Source organism: Mesocricetus auratus, unplaced genomic scaffold, assembly GCF_017639785.1.
Source record: "Mesocricetus auratus isolate SY011 unplaced genomic scaffold, BCM_Maur_2.0 Super-Scaffold_6723, whole genome shotgun sequence".
Lineage (NCBI taxonomy): Eukaryota > Metazoa > Chordata > Mammalia > Rodentia > Cricetidae > Mesocricetus > Mesocricetus auratus.
In genome coordinates, this window is record NW_024429183.1 from 12,029,825 (window position 1) to 12,053,117 (window position 23,293).

Below are 23,293 nucleotides of genomic sequence, written 5' to 3' on the forward strand. Positions count from 1 at the left end.
CCAAAACACATTTCTTTTGTTTTGGTAGTGGTGGTGGGGTGGAGACATAGTTTCTTTTGTAGCCCTGGCTGTCCTGGAACTTGCTCCATTAACCAGGCTGGTCTCGAATTCACAGAGATCTGACTGCCTCTGTCTCTCGAGTGTTGGAATTAAAGTTGAACGCCACCACCGCTCAGTTAACGTCTTATTTTTGTTTAGTGGTTGTTTGTGATTGAACCTACAGCCTTTTACATGCTAAGCAACTAGGGTTGGAATCCAGAATGTTATTGTGCACCTAGGCTGGTTCTCTGTTAATACGTTCCCCGCCCTACACAGAAATTTGAGTGCATTATTGGCTCTTTCGTTTATTTTTATCTATGTATTTTTGGTGCTGTATTTTATAATATTTATTTATGTATGTATTCATATAAGTGTATGTGCATGTGCACAGTTCACAGTTCACGTGAAGTTCAAAGGACAACCCATGGAAGCAGGTTCTCACCTTCTGTCATGTGGGTCCTAGGGATGGAACTCAGATCCCTTATGCTTGGCCGTTAAGAGCATCTACCGGCTGAGCAATCTCACTGGACTTGTCCTATTTAGAGATGGCACGAAAGCAGAGGGCAGAACCCCAACGCACCCAGACGGAACAGGAGGGACTTGACACTAGGGGGCACAGCAAACCGAGAGGAGTCATCTCCAGTCGAACGCAGCTCCAGGAGGCGGGAACAATCGTCGCCCCGCCCCCTCCATCTGCGGCGCCCTGTGATTGGAAGGGGAAACAATTACTTAGTAGCGCCGTTGGGGTGGGCGGGAGAAGAGGGCCGGCCAAAGGTGACGCTGTGGTGGCGGAGGTGCCGGGCTCCGCGGCAATTCCGGGCGGTGGATGGCGGCGGGATGGAGCCCGAGGAGAGCGGCGGCGGCGGTGGGTCGGCCGGGCTCATGCAGCAGATCCTCAGCCTGAAGCTCGTGCCGCGGGTGGGCAATGGGACCCTGTGCCCCAACTCCACTTCGCTCTGCTCCTTCCCAGGTACGCCCCGCCCCGCGCCTGCGCACTGCGCACCTGTCGCCGGCCCGGCCAGGGCGAGGCCGAGGCAGCCTCGGAGTGGTACCCCGGTGCCTTGGGGCGACGCCTGTCCTGTCTTAGGGAATGCCCCTTGACGCCCTCCGAGACCCTGTCCTCTGACTCTGTCCTACACCCATCTCCTCCCCTCCAGCTTGTCTATGTAGGAATCACTTGCTCAAACCTGTTGCGGGCTCTCCCACCCACACCTTGAACTTAGACACAACTTCTGAATCGCTCTTGCTTCCCACTCGAGCTCCGCCGCCTCCTGTCAGGAGAGCTTTCAAAGTTACGTTTCCACGGTGGAGCTGCCAGAGTTGACAAAGTTGAGGGGAGGAGAATTACCTCCCCTGGGATCAATAATAAGGGGGAGGGCATGATCATTTGTTTTGGATTTTTGGAGGCTAGGCGACTGGGGTGGGGGGTATGACAGAGGGGGAATTAGGGTGCCCCAGCAAAATTGAAACTTGGATTTCGTAAACCGTGAAGCTGGGCCAGAGACATCGTAAAGGAATATGGGAAGGCGGAATTGAATGTTAAGCCAGGCGTCTGTGATTCTCATTCACTGGGCAGCGACTGCCAGGCGCCTCTCGGTGGACACCTGGGACCTCCCTGTGTAGTTGCTGACAAAATGGTTGTCTATTTTTGCGGCAGCTGAAGATGTTAGCTTGTGATCCTGCCTAAAACGAGAGTCGGGATGCTCAGATTGTTTCCTGACAGTGATAAGAAAAAAAAAAAAACTAAACTAAAATTACACATGAACCCCTTTCTGGAGACCCTTTCCAAAAGATGAAGAATTTATAATTTCAGAGGATTAAATCAGTAAAGCAGTCTTGTTTTTTGTTCGTTTTCTTCTCTTCAAATATTTGGGAATTTTCCAAACTTGAGAAATTAGAACACAGTATAACCAATACCCATATGCTTCATGTTCTGTGGTCAAAGACACACACTGCTTAAAAACTGGGGCTCATTAGGTAGTGTGAGACCATCACCCATGTAGTTAGGCAAGCCTAGGTGACAGGCTACTTTAGGTTATGGGGCCACAGTTGAATGTTTGGCCTGTATTGATGGAAATGCCATTATGCAAAGCATGACTATTTTGGGTCTTGCTCTTTCTCTGCCACACCTATGTGCATGTGTATACACATCACATTTTAACTTCCTGTACTGCATCAGTCATGACACTGTATGATTCTTCTGGAGCAGGGATGTGTTCTTTGAGTGCCCCCAAATCACGACACTTCTAAAATACTTACCATTGATAAAGTGATGTTAAACAGGTCTTATTTAAATCTCTCCAGTTAACCAAATAGCTTTCTTCTTTTTGTTTTCCCAGCTTTCTTTTTTCTTTAAAAAATAGTATTTAAAATACATGTGTGTGTTTTGTTATGTGGACATGAGTGCAGGTGCCCCCTGTGACCCCAGAGGTATAGTTAGTTAGTTACAGGTGATTGGTTGTGAGCTATGTGAAACCAGAGATATAGTTAGTTACAGGTGATTGGTTGTGAGCTATGTGAAACCAGAGATATAGTTAGTTACAGGTGATTGGTTGTGAGCTATGTCACGTAAGTGCTGGGAATCAAACCTGGGGTCCTCTGGAAGAACCGCAATCACTCTTAGCCTTTTTTGTTTTTCATCTTGTTTTTGTTTTTATTTGGTGAGAGAAAGAGGCAGTTCATTAAGAAAGAAAAAGGCAGATGGCCTAGTGAACTGAGAAAAGTCAGCCTGGTCTACATAGCATGTTCCAGGCCAGCCAGGGCTGCATAAATAAATAAAAAGAATTACACATTGCATTTGATTGTCCTGACTCTTTAGCGTCATTTACACCAGTGTTTTACTTCAGCTTTTTGTTTTGATCCTAACCTGGAACTTGCTGGGAACTGAACTTGGGTCCTCTGGAAATTCACCAACTGCTTGTTGTTTTGTTTTTTGAGACGGGGTTTCTTTGTGTAGCCCCACACATCCTAGAACTCACTCTGTAGACCAGGCTGGCTTGGAACTCACAGAGATCCTCTTGCGTCTGCTTCCTCAGTGCTGGAATTAAAGGTGTGCACCACCACTGCCTGGCACAGCAGCAACTGCTCTTTACTGCTGAGCCATCCCTCCAGACTCCCTTCTGAAAATGTAATATGCAATATGTGTGTCAATTCACTTCTATCCTTCTATGGATATGAGACTTGAGAGTATGGTTTACCTAGAGTCACTCCTTTATCAGGTGTCCATCTGGTCCGGTGTGGACTCCAGGCTGGAGGCATAAACATGGATGAGGGTAAAGCCCTCGTTGATCCCCATGTGCTAATCTTAAGGGCTAATGTAGTACATACAGCCCTTGACCTCAAGTTGACCAGTGAGCAACAGTAAATACATCCCCTCCCTGCAATGCCTCATCGTTATTTGGAATTCTGGTTATAATGGGCACTTGAAGTTGGGATCCTAGTTTGAGATACTAAAGACCTCTTACTGGGAATCATATTCAGGGTCCTGAGGTTGTTTTCCTCTATTTTGGTCACACAGAAAAGGTTATTTGTAATTTATGCCAACTCATGGCAGATCATTGCCCTAAAATATTCTGTGGTTTCTCTGTACTAAAAAGCTTTGAATTGATTTTTTTTAAACCTGCCTGTACAATTTAGCCATTTAGGATTCTGCCAAATTCTCATTCTAACTTGCTCAAATTTCTTTTGTTGTCTCTTTGTGTTTGTTTGAGACAAGGTCTCATTGTGCAGCTGAGGGTGCCAGAGAACCTGAGCCTTCTTAGTGCTAAGGTGAAGGCCTGCACCACCATGACTGGCTTTTAGTTGTCATTTGTCACAATCAGAAATAACATTCATTTTCTGAAGATATGGATTTCACTAAAGTAATGTCAAATTAAGCAACACTGTTGTTGCAGTCAAGAATGGATCCAACTTGGGCAAGTCAGTTATTCATTCACTGAACAAATATTTACTGATTGTGGTGTACCTGGTTTTTTTTTCTTTAAGATTTATTTATTTTTTATATATTAGTGCTCTATCTGCATGTGTCAGAAGAGGGCTTCAGAACCCACTATAAATAGTTGTGAGCCACCATATGGTTGCTGGGAACTCAGGACCTCTGGAAGAGCAACCCATGCTCTTAACCTCTGAGTCATCTCTCCAGGCCCTGTTTTTTGTTTTACAAGACAGGGTTTCTCTGTATTGTTTTGGAGGCTGTCCTGGAACTTGCTCTGTAGGCCAGCCTGGCCTCAAACTCACAGAGATTTGCATGCCTCTGCCTCCCGAATGCCGGGACTAAAGGTGTGAGCCACCACCGCTCGGCTCTGTTTTTGTATTTTTAAGATTTATTTTTACTTATGTGTATGAGCATATGTATATGGGTGTTCATAGTGGCCAGAAGAGGGCGTTGAATCTCTGGGAACTGTAGTTACAAATAGTTGCCCAATGTGGGTTTTGAAATGTGAACTCTGGTTCTCTGCAAGAGCAGCATTAGCTCATAACTGCTGAGTTATCTCTCCAGCCTTCTGGTTATGTTGTAGTATCTGCTAGAAAGGCCTTGACAGACAAAACAAAGCCACTCTTATGGGTCATTCATTCCGGTGGAGAGACATAGAGAAAAGTAAGGACACCCTATCTGGTGGTGAGTATGAGACAGGAGGTGAGGGACAGAGTAGTAGCTGAAGTGTGTCAAGGGATGGAGTTTTACATATGGTGATCAAGCCTGCTATGGTAGCACGCACCTGTAAGCATGGCAATTGGATGGCTGAGGCAGGATGGTTGTGCATTTGAGGTCAACCATCCTGGGCTCCATCCTGAATTCAAGGCCAGCCTTGGCTATTGTGGTGGTTTGAATAAGAATTGCCCCCCCCCATTGGCTCATATGTTTTAATGCTCAGTACCTAGTTGGTAGAACTGTTTTGGGAAGGAAGTGTTTTGGGAAAGTGTGGCCTTACTGGAAGATGTGTGTCACTGGGGGTGAGCTTTGTGCTTGTGGGTCGGGATGGAAGCTCTTAGCTACTGTTCCATGGCTGTCTGCTTCCTGCCCTGGTGATAATGGACTGACCTTCTGAAATTAAGCAAGCCCCCAATTAAATGTTTTCTTTTGTAAGAGCTGCTTGGTCATAGTGTCTCTTCTTAGCAATAGCATACCTACTAAGTCAAGTAGTATCAGGAGAGGTGTGCCGGGCCACAGTTGGTGGTCCTTGTTAGATAGGAGGGCAAGTCATTGTTAGAGAGGAGGGGAGGCCCCTCATGGATCTCCTGGCAGATAGGAGATAGTTGGCAAGCAAGGAGTGAAGAGTGATGCAGGCTGACGGGCCATGAGCATCCAGGCAGCCTAGTTCCAGCACTGGACAAGACTGTGGTTCCCAGGAGGACAGATGTGGTCTGCTTACAGCCCCAGCTTTACAAAGGTCCGCCCAGGAGCTGTCAGAATTTATTCAGCTGTTTGACCTGGGACTTAAGGTCAGAATAGAACCAAGTGAAAGGATGGTTGCCTGCTTACCTGGCACTCCTGTTCCTGCTCTTCTAGACTGGAGATCTTGGGGCCAAGATGACTCAGGCAGAAAGCTATCCATCCGCAAACCCTTTTGTTAATTCAGTATCATCTGGGGGATGCAGCTCTTCACGAGTCTTTGCTTTTCTATTGCCTGAAAGCTCTGTGTGTGGTGTATGCATATATCTTGCTCAAGATTGAATGAATCCAGGGCTTTGATACCACTAGGACCAGAGCTTGGATCTCCAGTATCAACAAAAATGAGGTGTGGGCATGGTGACCTACTTGTAAACCTGGCATCTGGGAGGTAAAGAAGGGATCCCCAGAATAAGTTGGTTAGCTAGACTATCTGAATTGGTGAGCTTTGCATTTAAGTGAAAGACTGCCTCAATACATAAGGAAGAGAGCAATCAAAGAAGACACCCAATGACAATCTCTGCCTCCACATATGTGCCCATACACATGTGATCTCTCTCTCTCCCTCTCTCTCTCTCTCTCACACACACACACACACACATACACACACACACACATATACACACACACAGGAAAAAATAAAAAGAAGCCCTCACAGATGTGGCCTCTCAGTCTTGGACTTCCCAGCTTACAGAACCTTGAGCCAAAAAAGATTGTGTTACAGCAACAGAAAACCAACAATAGAGCTGCCAAGGAAAACACAGCTGACAATGCACTGCATTTGAAGCAGTGAACAAGGAAATGTTGTAAGACAGGGAAACATTTTTGACCGTGTGATGAGCCAGGGGGATGAAAAGAACTCCACGTCGATCAATAAAATAGCCATTAAACAGTTGGTAAATTGAGGTGCAGTAGATTAAAAAGAAATCACTTAGTTTTTTTAAGGTGTTTTGTAGATCTCAGTTTTTAAAGTGTTGTAATTATCCTGAGAGTATTTTTATAAACTACTCATTTCATGTAATAAAGCCTTTCTTTCCCCACGCAGTGTTTTAATGTAACACTATATGTGGGCACTGAAGTAGCTAACACAGGCGGCTCAGGGTGTGATGGGTGGTGCATCCCTGTGGGCTGCTGTCCCTTAGCCCGGAACGGTGCCAACAGGACCCTGGTAGCCTCCCTAGGAAGGTGCCATGCTCCAAGGGAAGTAGCAATGAGTGAGTGTGTAGGTGTCTCAGTCAGTTTGCTGTAAAGCAATTCCACAGACTAGACATTTAAACAGCTGCTTGTTTCCTTGGTTCTGGGAGCCACAAGTCAGATCTGGGTGCTAACCAGGGTCAGGTAAAGGTGAGGACTTATTTCCTGCCTTTCAGGGAGCTGCCTTGTTACCGTGGGGGAGGGTGTGTGAGTGGGGGAGTTAATCTCTCTCTTATAAGACAGTTAAAGGTGATGAACACCTTTAATCCCAGAACTCAGTAGGCAGAGGCTGTTGGATCTGTGTGAGTTCCAGACCAGCTTGGGCTACACAGTGAGACCCTGTCTCAAAAGACAAATCATAGTGCTCTCAGACTTAGTGTGAATTTGGGGAAAAACACTTCAACCCACACCTAGGCCAGACTCACAGATGAGGGAATTACTAGCATGATGTGTCTCTGGTGAGTCAGGGCACGTTCACCACACATGATCTGGGCAGCCAGTAAGACACGCCTACTGCAGCAGCACAGAGAGGTCCAGCCTCTGGTCAGTGGTATTCTCATCCTTGTGGTGTTGGACATCACTGGGTGGTTACTGCTGTAAATTCCTGGAGGCGAATTCACATTCATTTGTTCACTGTGGGGCAGCAGCCTTCTTAGAGTCCCCAAGGAACTTTCTCCAAGGCCCTGTACTTCAGTGGGTTATAATAGTTTCAAGAGTGATGGGAGTCTAGCAGAAAAAAGTCTCCAAAATGGTTTTTTGTTTGCTTGTTTCATTTTGCTTTGCTTTGTTTTGTGACAGTATCTGTGACCCAGGCTGACCTCGAACTCATAGTGATCCTTCTGCAACAGCTCCCCAAGTGCTGGGGACTATGATGTGAGTCACTCTGGAAGCTTTGACACCCTTTGTAACTGTCTTGATAGTCACCAGACCAAACACTGTCAGTTATTAGTTATCCTCAACAGGCTTTGAGCCCTAGATGGGGCATCTATGAAGTTTTCTGAAGAATCACCCAGGAGTTTGGAGAGATGGCTCAGTTGTTAAGAGCATTGGCTTTTAACCAGGGGACCCAGGTTCAATTCCCAGCACCCACATAGTAGCTCACAACCAGCTGTAACTCCTGTTCCAGGGACTTCTGGCCCCCTTGGGTTCCAGGCATGTCGCACACATGTATACAGGCAAAGTACCCATTCACATACATATTTTTAAAAAATCATCCAGTCCCCAAAGACCTAGGTTCAAGGTGTCAGAGACCACATGTGGTCTGTAGTCTTCTGGATGCACTATTTTGGGGCCTGTGTTGAGGTACCATGGCCTGGTGGAGCAGAGCTGCTTCCCCAGGGCAGCCAAGAAGCAGGACTAGGAAGGAGTCAGGGTACCCCCGGTGACCCACTTCCTCTATCTAGTCCCCAACTCCTTTCTACCATCTCCTGGGATAGCACTATTGGCTAGAGACCAAGCCCTCAGTGTATGAGCCCAAGAGGGACACTTCGTATGTAGACCTGAGCTCCTCATGATGAAATCCATCCACCTGTGTGGCTGTCACTGTCAGTGTTCTTGTAAACATTCTGCTTCAGTCAAGCCAATGGTGTTTGATCAGGGTGGTTTGGTCTCTGGAGACATTTGGCATGTTCTAGAGATATTTTTTATGTCAACCTGGGAACTGAGTACTATTGGCCAGTGTGTGCTAAGTGTGCGTGAAGTTCTGGGTTCCATCTCTAGCATCAGAAAGGGGGGAAAAAGTTAATATCTGAATTAGAGTCATCTTAAGAGTAGAGGTTGGAGCCGGGCATTGGTGGCGCATGCCTTTAATCCCAGCACTCGGGAGGCAGAGGCAGGTGGATCTCTGTGAGTTCGAGGCCAGGCTGGACCGACAGCCTCCAAAACAGAGAAACTCTGTCTCGTAAAACCAAAAAAAAAAAAAAAGAGTAGAGGTTGGAGCTGGGCGTTAGTGGCACACGCTTTTTAATCCCAGCACTCAGGAGGCAGAGGCAGGCGAATCTCTGTGAGTTCAAGACCGCCTGGTCTTCAAGAGCTAGTTCTAAAGCCACAGAGAAACCCTGTCTCAAAAAACCAAAAAAAAAAAAAAAAAAAAAAGAATAGAGGTTGAGGTCTGGACAGATCCCTCAGGGTTAAGAGCATGCGCTGCTGTTGCAGAGAACCCAAGTTTGGTTCCCAGTGCCCATATCAGGAGGTTGACCATCACCTGTGACTCCAGCTCCAGGGGACTCTGAACCCTCTGGCCTCTGTGACTTCATGACACAAGTGCACATATTGACACATAGTTAAAAGTAAATCTTAAAAGAGTAGTGGTTTGCTGGGTGGTGGTGACACAAGCCTTTGATCCCAGCACTTGGGATGCAGAGTAGGCGAATCTCTGTGATTTTGAGAGGCCAGCCTCATCTACAAAGGAAAATTCCAGGACAGCCAGGACTACTACACAGAGGAACCCTGTCTCAAAAAACAAGCAGAGCCGGGAGTTGGTGGTGCACGCCTTTAATCCTAGCACTCGGGAGGTAGAGGCAGATGGATCTCTGTGAATTTGAGGCCAGCCTGGTCTACAGAGGGAGTACCAGGACAGGACACAAAGCCACAGAGAAACCCTGTCTTGGTAAACCAAAAAAAAAAAAAAAAAAAATCTTCAGTAAAGCCTGGCATAATGGCAAATCCCTATAATACCAACTCACCAACTCAAGGGAGGCAGGAGGTTCAGAGTTCAAGGCCAGCTTCAGATACATATGAGTAGGAGGCTATTCTAGGCCACATGATGGAACACTGTGACACAAAAACAAGGGGCCGGAGAGATGACTAGGAAGTTAAGAGCACTTGTTGCTCTTGCAGAGGACCCAGTTTCAACTCCCAGCACTTAAAAATGGTGTCTCACAACCATCTGTAACTCCAGTTCTAGGGGATTCAGTGCCCTCTTGTGACCTCCATGAGCAACAAGCAGGAACATGGTGCACATACATGCATATATATATATATATATATATGCAAAATACTAACACATACAATAAAATAAATAAATCTAGTTTTAAATAAAAATTTCCCTACTTTAAAAAAACAAAACAAATACTGGGCAGGGGTGGTGTACTCAAGAGGCAGAGGCAAGCAATCTCTGTGAGTTCGAAGCCAGCCTGGACTACCACTAGACTACAACTAAACACTGGTGAGAATGGGCCTCGTGGGTGCAGTGGTTGGGCCTGGACCCCTTGGCAGGGCCTCACTGGGGAAGATAGTGACTCCAACTGTGTCTTTCTCTGCCCTCACAGAGATGTGGTATGGTGTGTTCCTGTGGGCACTTGTGTCTTCTGTCTTCTTTCATGTCCCTGCCGGACTCCTGGCCCTCTTCACCCTCAGACATCACAAATATGGTAGGTTCATGTCTGTAGGCATCCTGATGATGGGCATCGTGGGACCAATTTCTGCTGGAGTCTTGACAAGTATGTTAGCATTCAAATACCCGTCCAAAGCTTGGAATGTGATTGGTCACCTCATTTTAAAAATAAGGGAGGGTTGGGGGTGGTTGGGAGTGTAGCTCGGTGGGAGAATGCTTGCCTAGTGAGGACAAAGCCCTGGGCTTGGTCTCTAGCACTGGGAGGGAAAAAGGTGTGTGTTGCATGTGCACACACACACACAATGCATTTTAAAGAATTAGCTTTAAAGTGTGTTTTTTTAAAATGTATTCCTTTTGGGGTTTTGCTTTGTTTTTTAACTCTCAAGCCCCTTACCTGACTAATCTCTTTGGCTTCCACAGGCCACTAGCAAAATAGAAGTGTTTGGCCTCAGAAGCTTCAGCGTCTTTTTGTTCCAATTTGACTTGACTCGGCTTTGCAGAAGCGTTCGATAGTTCCTTCCACTCTTTAGGGTGTGTTTCTTTTTTCCTTTTTCTTTTTTTTAAAGATATGTATACAGTGTTCTGCCTGCATATATGATGCCTGTGGGCCAGAAGAGGGCACCATTACAGGTGGTTGTGAGCCACCATGTGGTTGCTGGGAATTGAACTCAGGACCTCTGGAAGAGCAGCCAGTGCTCTTAATCTCTGAGCCATCTCTCCAGCCCCAAACCTGCTTCTCTTTTTAATCTTTTTTTTTGTTTCATATCACTAACACAATTAGAGGGAACAAAATGATAAGCTTAAATCACATTTTTTTTGTTTTGTTTTTCAAGACAGGGTTTCTCTATGGCTTTGGAGGCTGTCCTGGCTTAAATCACTTTTAAATTAATAATTTCATAGAAGCATATGTATTTTCTAGAAGTAAAAATGTAAGCATCATAAAATTAAAAAATTATATGTATATTAATAGCCACAGATTGTATTTTGGTGTGGACTTAAATATATGCATGTATAATAAAAAAACATAGGAATGTAACATTCCTAATTTGTCACCTTATTTTATTTTCTCTGTGAATTTAAGCCCCTCGCTGAGCAGAAATGTCCATTGGTCTGTTTGACTCTTTTTTTTTTTTTTTTGAGGCATTGTAGCCTAGTTTCTGTGTTCTAACTGTGTCACTTAGTGCTGCAGTATCCACACTGAATTTCTGGCCTCTGGGACTGGTTTCCTATCAGTAAAACAGGGATGACCTGACCACCCCCATCCTTGAATGCTGATTAGATGAGGTGGCTCAGTTTCAGTAGAGTACCTGGCACAGTAGTTGGCACACAGTAACTGAAGATGTGCTCATTTCTGTTTTAAGGATTTGGGGTAGTTTCTTTTCTTCTTCGTATTCTCTGTAGGATTTTCCTTTCTTCCCTCATTGTCTATATGTTTCATGCGAAGGCCCAGATTAGGTTCCTCAGGCTTCTTTTTTTCCTTTTCAAGGAAGCTCAGTTACAGAGGCGCCATGACACTTGCCCTCTGAGACAGTAGTGGTATTGATTGCCACTGGAGGCAAAGTCAAATATCTAACACTGTTTGCTTGTTAAAACACATTAATGTCACAGTTTAAAAATGTGTAGTTTTCCTTTCTTTTTGGGATGCTGAGAATGGAACCCATGGCCTTGCGCATGCTAAGCATGTATTTTATCATTGAACCACATCCCCGCCTGCCTGTAGATACTTGATTCTTGTGTTCTATGAGTTTCTGTGACTCTCAGATGGATAGCTGGGTCCACACAGGTGTTTGTGTACAACGTTAGATGGGGTGTCTGGGTCCACACAGGTGTCTATATAGAGTGTTAGATGGGGTGTCTGGGTCCACACAGGTGTTTATATAGAATGTTAGATGGGGTGTCTGGGTCCACACAGGTGTTTATATAGAGTGTTAGATGGGGTGTCTGGGTCCACACAGGTGTTTATATAGAATGTTAGATGGGGTGTCTGGGTCCACACAGGTGTCTATATAGAGTGTTAGATGGGGTGTCTGGGTCCACACAGGTGTTTATATAGAGTGTTAGATGGGGTGTCTGGGTCCACACAGGTGTTTATATAGAATGTTAGATGGGGTGTCTGGGTCCACACAGGTGTTTGTGTAGAACGTTAGATGGGGTATCTGGGTCCACACAGGTGTTTGTGCAGAGTGTTAGATGGGGTGTCTGGGTCCACACAGGTGTTTGTGCAGAGTGTTAGATGGGGTGTCTGGGTCGATACAGGTGTTTGTGCAGTGTTAGATGGGGGCGGGGTATCTGGGTCGACACAGGTGTTTGTGCAGAGTGTTAGATGGGGTGTCTGGGTCCACACAGGTGTTTGTGCAGAGTGTTAGATGGGGTGTCTGGGTCCACACAGGTGTTTGTGCAGAGTGTTAGATGGGGGCGGGGTATCTGGGTCGACACAGGTGTTTGTGCAGAGTGTTAGATGGGGTGTCTGGGTCCACACAGGTGTTTGTGCAGAGTGTTAGATGGGGTGTCTGGGTGACACAAATGTTTCTGTGCTGTGCTCGCTGTCTGCAGGACGCTGTAGAGAGTAATAAGGAACACAGTGACCTGGGAAACAGAAGGGACCCTGAGTTCTCTGCCCTGGTGCCCTTTGAATAGCTTGCTTTGTGACTCAGAATCCTGTGTGCTCTCTTCCTCATTTCTTTCTTCCTCACATGGAACCTCAGTGTAACAGGAAGTGGAGCTGGGATTCCCTGTGGCCTGGAAACATTTCTTGATCTGTCTCAGTAGATTGTCATTCATTACCAAGAATGTATTTGGTGCTCGTTCAGTGAGTGATAGGAATGGGGTTAATTGGCACAGGAGTGAAGAGAGATGTCGGGAATTGCTGTCTTGTCTTGTCATCTTGACTGTCACTTTAGATCACTCAGTATAGATGAGATGCTCAATCTTAGGGAGTATAAATCTAAATGCTGACTTGCAAGCCACATAAAGAAAGTTCGTGTGGTCACCAGAAAGGGCAGGAAACATGAGACTGCTTTCATAATTAAATGTAAAAAGCCTGTCTCCCAACAGTGAAATATTTAAGTGTTATATTTTTGTGACGTCATTAATCTTAGGTTTTGTTTTATTATTATTTTTCTCTTTTAACATGATTTGATTTGAACCAGGTGCAGCGATTGCTGGGGTTTACCGAGCTGCAGGGAAGGAGATGATCCCCTTCGAAGCCCTCACACTGGGCACTGGACAGACGTTCTGTGTAGTGGTGGTCTCTTTTTTACGGATTCTAGCTACTCTATAGCAGTAGTCCTTTCACTGTGATGTCACACCTGTGTTTTATACTCCTCAAAAGGAAGAGACGGTGTCATGGTTTCTTCATTCCTCAAATGGAAGCAACTTGGGGGCACAAGAATGGGAAGACCATCACAGCTCTTTCTTCATTTGAAGGCTCCAGCAATTGAAGACCCTTGTAGACAGCTCTCGTTCTCAGCCAACCCGAGCTCCCTGGCTTTTTTTCTTGTGGCCACTTAAGTTTTACATGCACATCTTCATCCAAGCCAACAATGCCTCAAGTCTGCATCTTTCCAACAAGAATGTGCATCATTATTTGCAAAAATGCAACATTGCTGTTCCACAGAAACAGTGGACAATGCTGTTTAATTTGAAGGGAACAGGCTGTGCTGTACTAAAACCTTATCGTCATGAGAGTAAAGCTGAGTTTGCTGGTGGACTCTAACAGGAAGAAGAACTGAAGTATAATTCAAAATAACAGCTCCGGTTCCACTGTCAAAAGTAGGTGACTGCTGTGAATGTGACATTTTATGGATAACTATCCTGACCTCTGATTATTTAATATATATTAAGAGATGATGTGAATTTATCATTTGATCAAAATAAGCTAGCTAATTGAGATGTCTTTTCTGTTCTTTTTTTTTTTTTTTCTTTTTTAAGACATGAGATCTTGCTTTGTTACCCAGGCTGACCCAAACTCCTGGGCTCAAGTGATCCTCCTGCCTCAGCCTCCTGAGTAGCTGGGACTCTAGGCATCACCATCATGCCTAATTGAGACTCTTTTTCCAAAGAATATCCATGATACCTTTACCTATCTATCACCTTTAATGCTATCTATTTGATTTACTTTCTCTGGAAACACACAGACTTTTTGTTTGTTTGTTTGTTTGTTTGTTTTGTTTTTTTGAGACAGGGTTTCTCTGTATTGTTTTGGAGACTGTCCTGGAACTGGCTCTGTAGACCAGGCTGGCCTCGAACTCACAGAGATCCACCTGCCTCTGCCTCCCGAGTGCTGGGATTAAAGGCGTGCGCCACCAACACCCAGCTTACACAGACTTTCTTAAGTAACTTGAGTTGAACTTCAAAACCGGATAGGATATTCTTTGGACATTCAGGCACAAATAAGACACTTGCAGGATTGTTACAATTTTTCTTGCTGATTTTAGTTTATTTGATGACTCCAGAACTTGTAGGGAGCTTCTGAAATAAGTTAGTGGTTATTGGTTTCCTTCTGTGTTTACCTATCAGTGGCTATTCAGCCCACTTTGCAGTATTTGAGTATCAACTCCAAGAAAGTGCCTACAGTTTTCTTTTCATATACAACCCCTCTGGTCTTTTTATTTTTATTCAAGAGAATTTATATCCTGAAAAAGACATAGTTTTTAACTTAATTTTAGCTATTTTAATTTTTAACTTGACTGCCTAACTTTGGTTTTCACTAGAAAGGCTGCAAACTGTGACCTTCAGAAGGGAAGGGTGTAGAAAGGGTTGTGCCTTCTGTCATTCTAACGGTTTTTTATAAAGTACAATGTTCTTGTTGTTACCTGTTTTCATAGCTTCTGGCAATTAACGCTGACATTTCTAAAGGACAATTTTCATTATGAGATTAAGGCTGACAACCTGTGAGTACATACATTTATCTTCAAGCAATATGCTTTCGGTTTCTGGTTAAAAATAGCCAGGAGGAGCCAGCAAGATGGTTCAGCAGGTAAAGGTACTGCCCTCTGACCTGAGTTCGATTCTTGGGACCCACATGTTGGAAGGAGAGAACCGGCTCCTGCAAGTTATCCTCTGACAGCCACGTTTGTTCATATGTACAAATAAGTAAATAAATAATGTAACTTTAAAATCCCTTTAAGTTGACAAGTGGTTACCCATACTTAATGTGCACATGCTCCCTTCCCCCTACACTTAATTTTTTTTTTTTGTTTTTGTTTTGGTCTTTGCGAGACAGGGTTTCTCTGTATTGTTTTGGAGGCCGTCGGTCCAGCCTGGCCTCGAACTCACAGAGATCCGCCTGCCTCTGCCTCCCGAGTGCTGGGATTAAAGGCGTGTGCCACCACCGCCCGGCCCCCACACTTAATTTTTAAATTGAGATAAAATAGCCAAGAGGGTCACTTTGCCCAGGAAAGGCAGGGGGCGGGGAATTACAGGGGTGGCCACAGAAATAATTGGCTCTTTCTTTTTGCCTACCACCTGTTAAAACTGTAGTGACAATTAAAATTGGTAGGCAATTAAAGTGCAGATAAATGGCCCTTAATATTCCTCAGAAAAAAAAGAGCAAATCTTTCTTCCAACAAAGGATTTTGATTTTTTGTTGTTGCTTTTTTTTTTTGTTGTTGTTGTTGTTTTGTTTTTGTTTTCCCAGGACAGGGTTTCTGTGTAGCCTTGGAGCCTGTCCTGGGACTCACTTTGTAGACCAGGCTGGCCTCGAACTCACAGAGATCTGTCTGGGATTAAAGGTGTGTACCACTACCGTCAGGCAAGATTTACATTTTCAGTCTCAGGGACTGTGAATGTGGAAAACATCGTTTCAGATGGAGAAACTGGAATGTTGTACCCTGCATTCTGGGAGATGGCAGCATCGTCTATGGAAGGATCTACTGAAGGACGCCTTAGAGTGCTTACTAAACATTTGATGGTGGACTTTTCCCCCTAATTAATAACTTCTGGACATATTCATCCACAACTAAAATGTTAGATTATTTGTATTTATAACCAAGAAACAAAAGTTAGGGTGTTTTTGTTTCCATCTGTTTCTTATGTTTATATGTTCTTTAAAAACAAAAACAAAAGCTTGAACTGTAAAAAGTATCTTCAAATTACTGAGTGTTTCATCTATCCCAATGCATATGAAGCATTCTTTTGTGAATAAATGTTTATATACTCCACAGACTGAGTGCTTTCAGGAAGAAACCAGTTGAGTGTTAAACAAAGAATACTTTCCACTTTGATCCCTGTTTGTCTTCTTACCCTTGTCTCTTGTCTAAAATGCAGATTTATTTGCCATGATTTGTGTTCAACACATCACCTTACACAATTTCTTCAGTAGTTTTCTCCCTGTAAGGACTTTCTTGGACGCTGATTCCTGCATTTATATTTCTACTTCTCGCCCCCTCACTTTAAATTCTGAGATAGGGAGGCAACCCCCAACCAAAAAGCTGACCTCTTGATTCCTTAGTGAATTTTGGGGTACAGATTAAGTTCATGTACAAAGGTGCAGTGATGAGTATGTGAGCAAGCTGTGTCTCTGGGCTGCTAGCTTCCTTTGGAGCAAGATACTCCTTAGGACTCACTTCTGGGCGTAGTGACAAGTGGCTCGGCAAATGCTGGCATCCTTCCTGTGGCCATTAGGTTATTAGATTGTGTGTTAGCTTTTGATTCCAATGTCCTTCTGACTGCCCTAGTAAGTCCTTGTGACACTGTGGGACACGCCAAACTTCCCTAAGGAACTGTTTCCTGGAATGTGAAGCCCTGGTGCCATTAGTGGTCCGTGTGCAGGAGGTTTTGTGAAGTTGTATTCCTTTCTTGTATACTATGTAAGGCTGGTTATGACCAAAATCAGCTCAACTTTTTATATTAGGTTATTGCACTTAACTGCTATAGTCCAAGTGATCAAATCTTTGTACATTAGAAACATATTTAAAATTTATTTTTCTACTGACATTTCTAATGCTAGTATAAATGTTTGTCAATAAAGAATTACTTTAAATGCTTTGAGTTGGGATTGCATTATTTGCTTGTTTGTTTTTAGATTTTTATCTGAGGCAATGTTTTGCTATATCCTTGTCTGGCCTCCAGCTCTTCATGAAGCCCAGGCTGGCCTTGAACTTGTGGCACTCTTCCTGTTTCTGCCTCCCAAGTGCTGGGATTATAGGTGTGCCACCACACTGGCTCTGGAATTGCTTTTTTAAAAACGTTGGTGGCGCACGCCTTTAATCCCAGCACTCGGGAGGCAGAGGCAGGCGGATCTCTGTGAGTTCGAGACCAGCCTGGACTACCAAGCAAGTTCCAGGACAGCCTCCAAAGCCACAGAAAAACCCTGTCTCGAAAAACCAAAAAAAAAAAAAAAAAAAAAAAACTCCCCCCCATTTATTGTTTAAGGCTCAAAACTTGTTTAAGGCTGACCTCAAACTCAAATCTGCTGGCCCCGGCCTCCCAAGTGCTGCAACTAAAGGCATGTGCCACCATGCCTGGATCCCGCCCCCATTTTTGATTTATTTATTGGTGGGAGCAAGGGCATGTGCTTGTCATGGTGTATCAGCAGAGGTTAGAGCACAGCTTTCAGGGGGCAGCTTTTGCCTGCAACCATGTGGGTCCTTGGGATCAACTCCAGTCAGGCTTGGTAACAGAGGCTGCTTGCCAGGTCTGGGAATTACATTTATCATGTAATATCTTTAAATTGTATATGTTTTAGCTGTATTTCTCTTATGTTCACCTTAATTTTTTGTTTGTTTGTTTTGAGACAGGATTTCTCAGTGTAGCCCTGGCTATCTTGGAACTCACTCTGTAAACCAGACTGGACTCTGCCTGCCTCTGCCTCCCCACTGCTGGAATTAGAGGTGTGTGCCACCACCACTTGGCTTATGTTCAACTTTATAATAGTTTATAATAAAATTCTTTTTCAAAGATGTGGTTAAACTTCTTAAAGTGAACTTCACTCATTAACTTTACTGATCAAGCCATATATTCATGTCAAGAAGCTTTGTATGGAGTCTAGAAAGATGACTCAGTGGGTAAGGCATTTGCCATACAAGCATGAAGATCACAGTTCAGATCCCCAACACTCACAGAAAAAGCTAAGTAGGCATGAGGATCTGCCTACTCTGCCTACTCTTAATTTTGACACTCTGGAGGGAGAGACTGGATCCCTGAAGGTTCATTAAGAGAGTCTGCCTCAGTAAATAAAATCTAGCATGAGGAAGACTGTTGGGGAAGTCCTGTGTATATGTCAATAAAGCTCTGTTGGCCAATAGGGAAGCAAGATAGGTGGGACTAGGAGTCCAGGAGGACTCTGGGTAGGAGAAACACAGGGAGTCATGATGTAGCCTGCCAGAGAAATAAGATGTCTGGAACTTTGCTCCGGTAAGAGAAATACTTAGATTAACAATTATGGGGTAGCCGGGCGTTGGTGGCGCACGCCTTTAATCCCAGCACTCGGGAGGCAGAGGCAGGTGGATCTCTGTGAGTTCGAGGCCAGCCTGGACTACCAAGCGAGTTCCAGGACAGCCTCCAAAGCCACAGAGAAACCCTGTCTCGAAAAACCAAAAAAAAAAAAAAAAAAAAAAACAATTATGGGGTAAATACTTAAGTCAGAGCTAGCCAGTAAGAAACAAGCAAGGCCTACAGCTTCATAATTAATACAGTGTCTTGTGTGTTATTTGGGGACTACAACTCGGCAGAGCCCAGGAGACTAACGGGGGATAAACCAAAGCTGCTGGCAAGGAAAAGGCTTCTCTTTACAGAAGACACCTAATGTCAACCTCTGCTTTCCACGGGAACATCTGTCCAAACCCATGTGAACATCTGTCCAAACCCATGTGAACATATATGTACACCATACATGTGGGAAAAAACTTTTGTGTGCTGTTATACTAGGATAGCTGAGTAGTGTGCAAATAATTTATTATTTCAATGGCCCACTGGAAGAGAAACTCTAGATTTCCATAATGTCCTCAAGTGACTGATATGCCTTTATTCTATTTTCAGCAAGTTGAGTCACTCAGTTTCAGGTAGTTTACCATCCATTCTATGTTTTAAGTTTTTGTTTGCTTGTTTTGTTTTGTTTTTAGACAGGGTTCCATTATTTTCTCTGGCTATCTTGGAACTTTCTATGTAGACCAAGATGGCCTTAAGTTTACAGACATGTGTCTGCCTCTGCTTCTGCCTCTGCCTCTCTCTCTCTCTCTCTCTGCCTCTCTCTCTCTCTCAAAGTTTTTTTTTTTTTTTTTTGGTTTTTTTGAGACAGGGTTTCTCTGTAGCTTTGGAGGCTGTCCTGGAACTCACTTTGTAGACCAGGCTGGGCTCGAACTCACAGTGATCCGCCTGCCTCTGCCTCCCCAGTGCTGGGATTAAAGGCGTGTGCCACCAACGCCCACCCGGCCTCTCTTAAAGGTTTATTTATTTATTATATATACAGTGGTCTGCCTGCACACCAGAAGAAGGTACCAGATCTTATTATAGGTGGTTGTGAGCCACCATATGGTTGCTGGGAATTGAACTCAGGACCTCTGGAGGAACAGCCAGTGCTCTTAACCTCTGAGCCATCTCTCAAGGCTCCCCACGCACACTTTTTTTTTGGTTTTTAGAGACAGGGTTTCTTTGGCTGTCCTGGAACTCATAAATCACTTTGTAGACCAGGCTGGCCTTGAACTCACAGAGATCTGCCTGACTCTGTCTCCTGCCTCCTGAGTGCTGCTGGGATTAAAGACATGCATTACCACTGCTCAGCAAAATGATCATCTGGTGTTTCTTTTTATTTTAATTTTTATCTTACTGGTGTTTTGCCTATAGGCATGTCTGTGTGAGGGTGCTGGATCCTGAGCTGCTATGTGGGCATTGGGAATTAAACCAGGGTCCTCTGGAAAAGCAGACAGTGTTCTTAACCACTGAGACATCTCTCCAGCGCCCCTTCCCCCTTTCAAGTGCTGGAATTCTAGGCACTCCACACACGGCTATAATTTTTTTAAGCATACAGTAAGTACACAGATCTTGGCTGTACAGCTTGGTAAATTTTTGCATATGTGTGTATTTATGTGACTACCAGTCAGATCAAGGGACATATTTCTGCTATCCTGGAGGGATACAGAGTTATCAGGTGTGGACAGGCAGGGTTCAGCCAGAAGTCCCCATGAATTGTATGGACCTGAGACATAATGAAAGGAACTTTCAGTTTTCCTTAAAGTGACAAGCCAAGCTTGAAGTGGAGACTGGAAGATGAGGAACCGAAGGTGCTGAGTTTGGTAGAGATGATCCTTTAAATCACTGCCAAGACAACGGTGAACCAAGTCTCCAGCACCCACACTCACAAATGCTAGGCAGGCATGGAGGCCCCTTTGTAAGCCCTAGTGCTCAGGAGGCGGAGGCAGGGGATTCCTAGGATAGGGTGGCTAGCTCTGGGTTCAAGAAAGAGAGAGACCCTGTCTAAAATAAGGTAGGGTGTGACTGAGGAAGACATCCGATACCAGCCTCTAGTTCCCACATGTGCAGGAGTGCAAACGCGAACACACACGGCGCACATACACTTGTGTGCACATGTGGACATGCATACATCCCATGCAGGTAGCCCTCCTTAGATAAATAGCTAGGTGTGGTGACTCAGGCCAGTGATCTCGGTGCTTAGAGCCTGAGGCAAGAGCGTTGTCACCACACTCTTGTGTGAGGGTGAGTTTAGGTCATTCTGGCCTCAGAGACCCTTTTCCAAAAAAATGGAGAAAGAGAATCTCATAACTACATACCACTATGCAATAGTTCTCAAACTGGTTGGGAATGTTAGTTGGGAATCTGATCTTCATTCAGTGTTAGGAGAAATTGGGGAGGATTGCTGTGAATACCAACATATTTTTGGAGACTCTCCTCCATGATGAGGTAGCTACACTATTGATTACAGGGAGTGTTTATAATATCCAAGGATAATAAAGTCAAGAATAGTGAAATTCAAAAGATTATGTCTAAGCGTTTCTATTTTTCTATTATTTTCAGGTAAGAAAAGTCTGTTTTAGGGCCAGCAAGATGTCTCAGTGTGCAAGGACACTTGCCACCAAGCCTGGCGAACTGAGTCTAATCCCTGGGACCTGCAAGGTGGAAGGAAAGAACAGAGCCCCGCAGAGTGCCCTCTGATCCCTGCATGTTCATGCAAGCACATGCAAGAGGGCACACACAAGCCGGGCGTTGGTGGCACACGCCTTTAATCCCAGCACTTGGGAGGCAGAGGCAGGCGGATCTCTGTGAGTTCGAGACCAGCCTGGACTACCAAGCAAGTTCCAGGACAGCCTCCAAAGCCACAGAGAAACCCTGTCTCAAAAAACCAAAAAAAAAAAAAAAAAAAAAAAAAAAAAGAGGGCACACACACCAAATAAAGAGCTGAAAAGTCTGTTTCAAGGAATCATAGACCTAAACGTAAGCACTAAAACTCTCCAGTCTTAGAAGGATACGGAAGTAAGAGTCATGATCTTGGCTTAGGCAGTTTTCTTAGGTAGAATACCGAAAGCATACAAGGAGGACACAATAATAGATAGACTAGACTTCATCGACACTAAACATTCCTGTTCAAAAGGAATTACCTGAGTGGTTTTGCTCCCTCTCACCGGTGGCTTGGGGGTGGGGGTGGGTGAGGGAGAAAAAGTCATGACAAGTTTCCATGGAAGCAGACTCTGGAGACCAGCATCAAGGTGCAGATGTGGTTTAATTTGTATGTTCACTGGCATATATGCATACATTACCCAGTCAATTACGGTCATATTATCAAGTTGCTGTCAAATCCGTCTAAAGAACACACAACCCCTGTCATGTGAGGATGGGGGGGAACCTCAGTATGTCCAGGCAGTGTGTCTGTAGACAAGGGCAGGAAGCAGGCAACGCCCTGGGTTTTGGCGCCAAATTAGAGGGTCTGCAGTTAGCTGGGACTTCATTATGAGTCATCTGGTGTTCCAGAGACCCAGGTCTGCTCAAACAGCTGCAGGAGGTGTTGACTCTTCCCTGTCTTTTAGTGACATCATCTGAACAGAGACCACTTACTGTATTATTCTATTTACTTAAAATGTCCAGCACAAGGAAATCCATAGATATTGGTGATTGGATGGAAATGGGTGTTATCACTGAGTTCCAGGACAGCCAGAGCTGCATAGTGAGACCCTCTCTAAAAACACAAACAACAACAACAACAACAAAGAGCTCCCTTAATTAGTGTGTCTTGAAAGCTTTAATTATACTTTGACCAAGGGGCTGGTTGAGAAAGGCAGGATTTGAGGCATAAAAACAAAGATTTCTTTGGCTTTCAGTTTCACATTATGTTCTCTGTCTCCTTCCCACCCCCAGGGTTTCTCTGTGTAGTCCAGGAACTCACTCTAGCTTTGATCTCAGAGATCTGCCTGCCTTTGCCTTCTGAATGCCGGGATTAAAGGCTCTGGGCAGGTCATCTCATGAATCTACAAATTTTTACTTATTTTTATTTTACATGTACGAGTCTGTATGTGTGTGTGTGTGTGTGTACCATGTGCATGCCTGGGTATGCACTGAAGTCAGGACTCCAGTGTGGTTGTGGGTACTGAGAACCCAACCCAGGCACTCTGCAAAAGCAGCAAGTACTCTTAACACGTGAGTCATCTCTCCAGTCCCAACATATCCACAAATTTAATTCCTTTTCCATCTTTCCTATTGCTTCATTGTGTACTATACATGTCAATCTAGCACTTTGTGCAGTGGCTTCATTCACAGATAAATTGATTTTCTTTTCTGTTTAGTTGATTACCTGATTGTTGATTCATTAACATCGAACTCGCTGCCAGCAGCACTTGAAGCTCAGGCCTGAATGCTACTTACTTAACAGGCAGATTTTTCTCAGTAAGGTACATCACAGCCTTCTTTAGAATATTAGACAGAGTTTCAGTAGTATTCTTGGGAGCCATTTTAGACTGCAAAATCATCCAGAAAAACTAAAAATGCAGGGGGAAAGGCATTAAAACTGCACTAAAGTACTCGATGCCAGCAATGGAATTGAACCAAGAAGGCGGAGCCTCAGCCTTGCTCAAAAGTCGCTGGGAACTTAGCACATCGTCGACTCTTAGTTTTTACTTGCAGCGCATGTCCGGGAGTAACATTTTAATCATTGATTTGAAACTTACCAAAAAAAATTTACCGAGTAAGCGAATTTGAAAATATAAAGACTCGTATAAAGAGAGACAATTGTATTACTGCAGATAGGCCATTCTCCAGCAAGAATGCACGGTAGCGCTAAAGACTACAAACCCCAGCATGCATCGCTTCTGGGAGAGTTCGGAATCCCACAAGAGCCGGGAGAGTGCAGGATGACGGCCGAACCAGCCGGAAGTGTCGTATTTGACCACGTG

General features: G+C 44.5%; 1 protein-coding gene across 3 annotated transcripts; it reads left to right on the forward strand.

Moving 5' to 3' along the window:
- The first annotated feature begins 783 nt into the window (after nucleotides 1-783).
- Nucleotides 784-16,938, forward strand: Tmem170a (transmembrane protein 170A). Of its 3 annotated transcripts, XR_005873464.1 has the most exons (4): nucleotides 784-1,009; nucleotides 9,892-10,062; nucleotides 13,106-13,727; nucleotides 14,783-16,938. XR_005873464.1 is itself a non-coding variant. In XM_040736657.1 (3 exons), the coding sequence occupies exons 1-3, from the start codon at nucleotides 877-879 to the stop codon at nucleotides 13,234-13,236; spliced, it is 435 nt and encodes a 144-aa protein (XP_040592591.1). In that variant the 5' UTR covers nucleotides 784-876; the 3' UTR covers nucleotides 13,237-16,938. The 3 variants fall into 3 exon arrangements, 2 of the variants coding, with proteins under 2 accessions (XP_040592591.1, XP_040592598.1); XM_040736657.1 differs by having other exon boundaries at nucleotides 13,106-16,938; XM_040736664.1 differs by having other exon boundaries at nucleotides 9,892-9,993; nucleotides 13,106-16,938.
- The last annotated feature ends 6,355 nt before the right edge of the window (nucleotides 16,939-23,293 follow it).

Coding starts and splice junctions, on each gene's coding strand:
- Tmem170a (XM_040736657.1), top strand. CDS start 877: ATGGAGCCCGAGGAGAGCGGCGGCGGCGGTGGGTCGGCCGGGCTCATG. Junction 1,010..9,891: donor TTCGCTCTGCTCCTTCCCAG/GTACGCCCCGCC, acceptor CTGCCCTCACAG/AGATGTGGTATGGTGTGTTC. Junction 10,063..13,105: donor TTCTGCTGGAGTCTTGACAA/GTATGTTAGCAT, acceptor GATTTGAACCAG/GTGCAGCGATTGCTGGGGTT.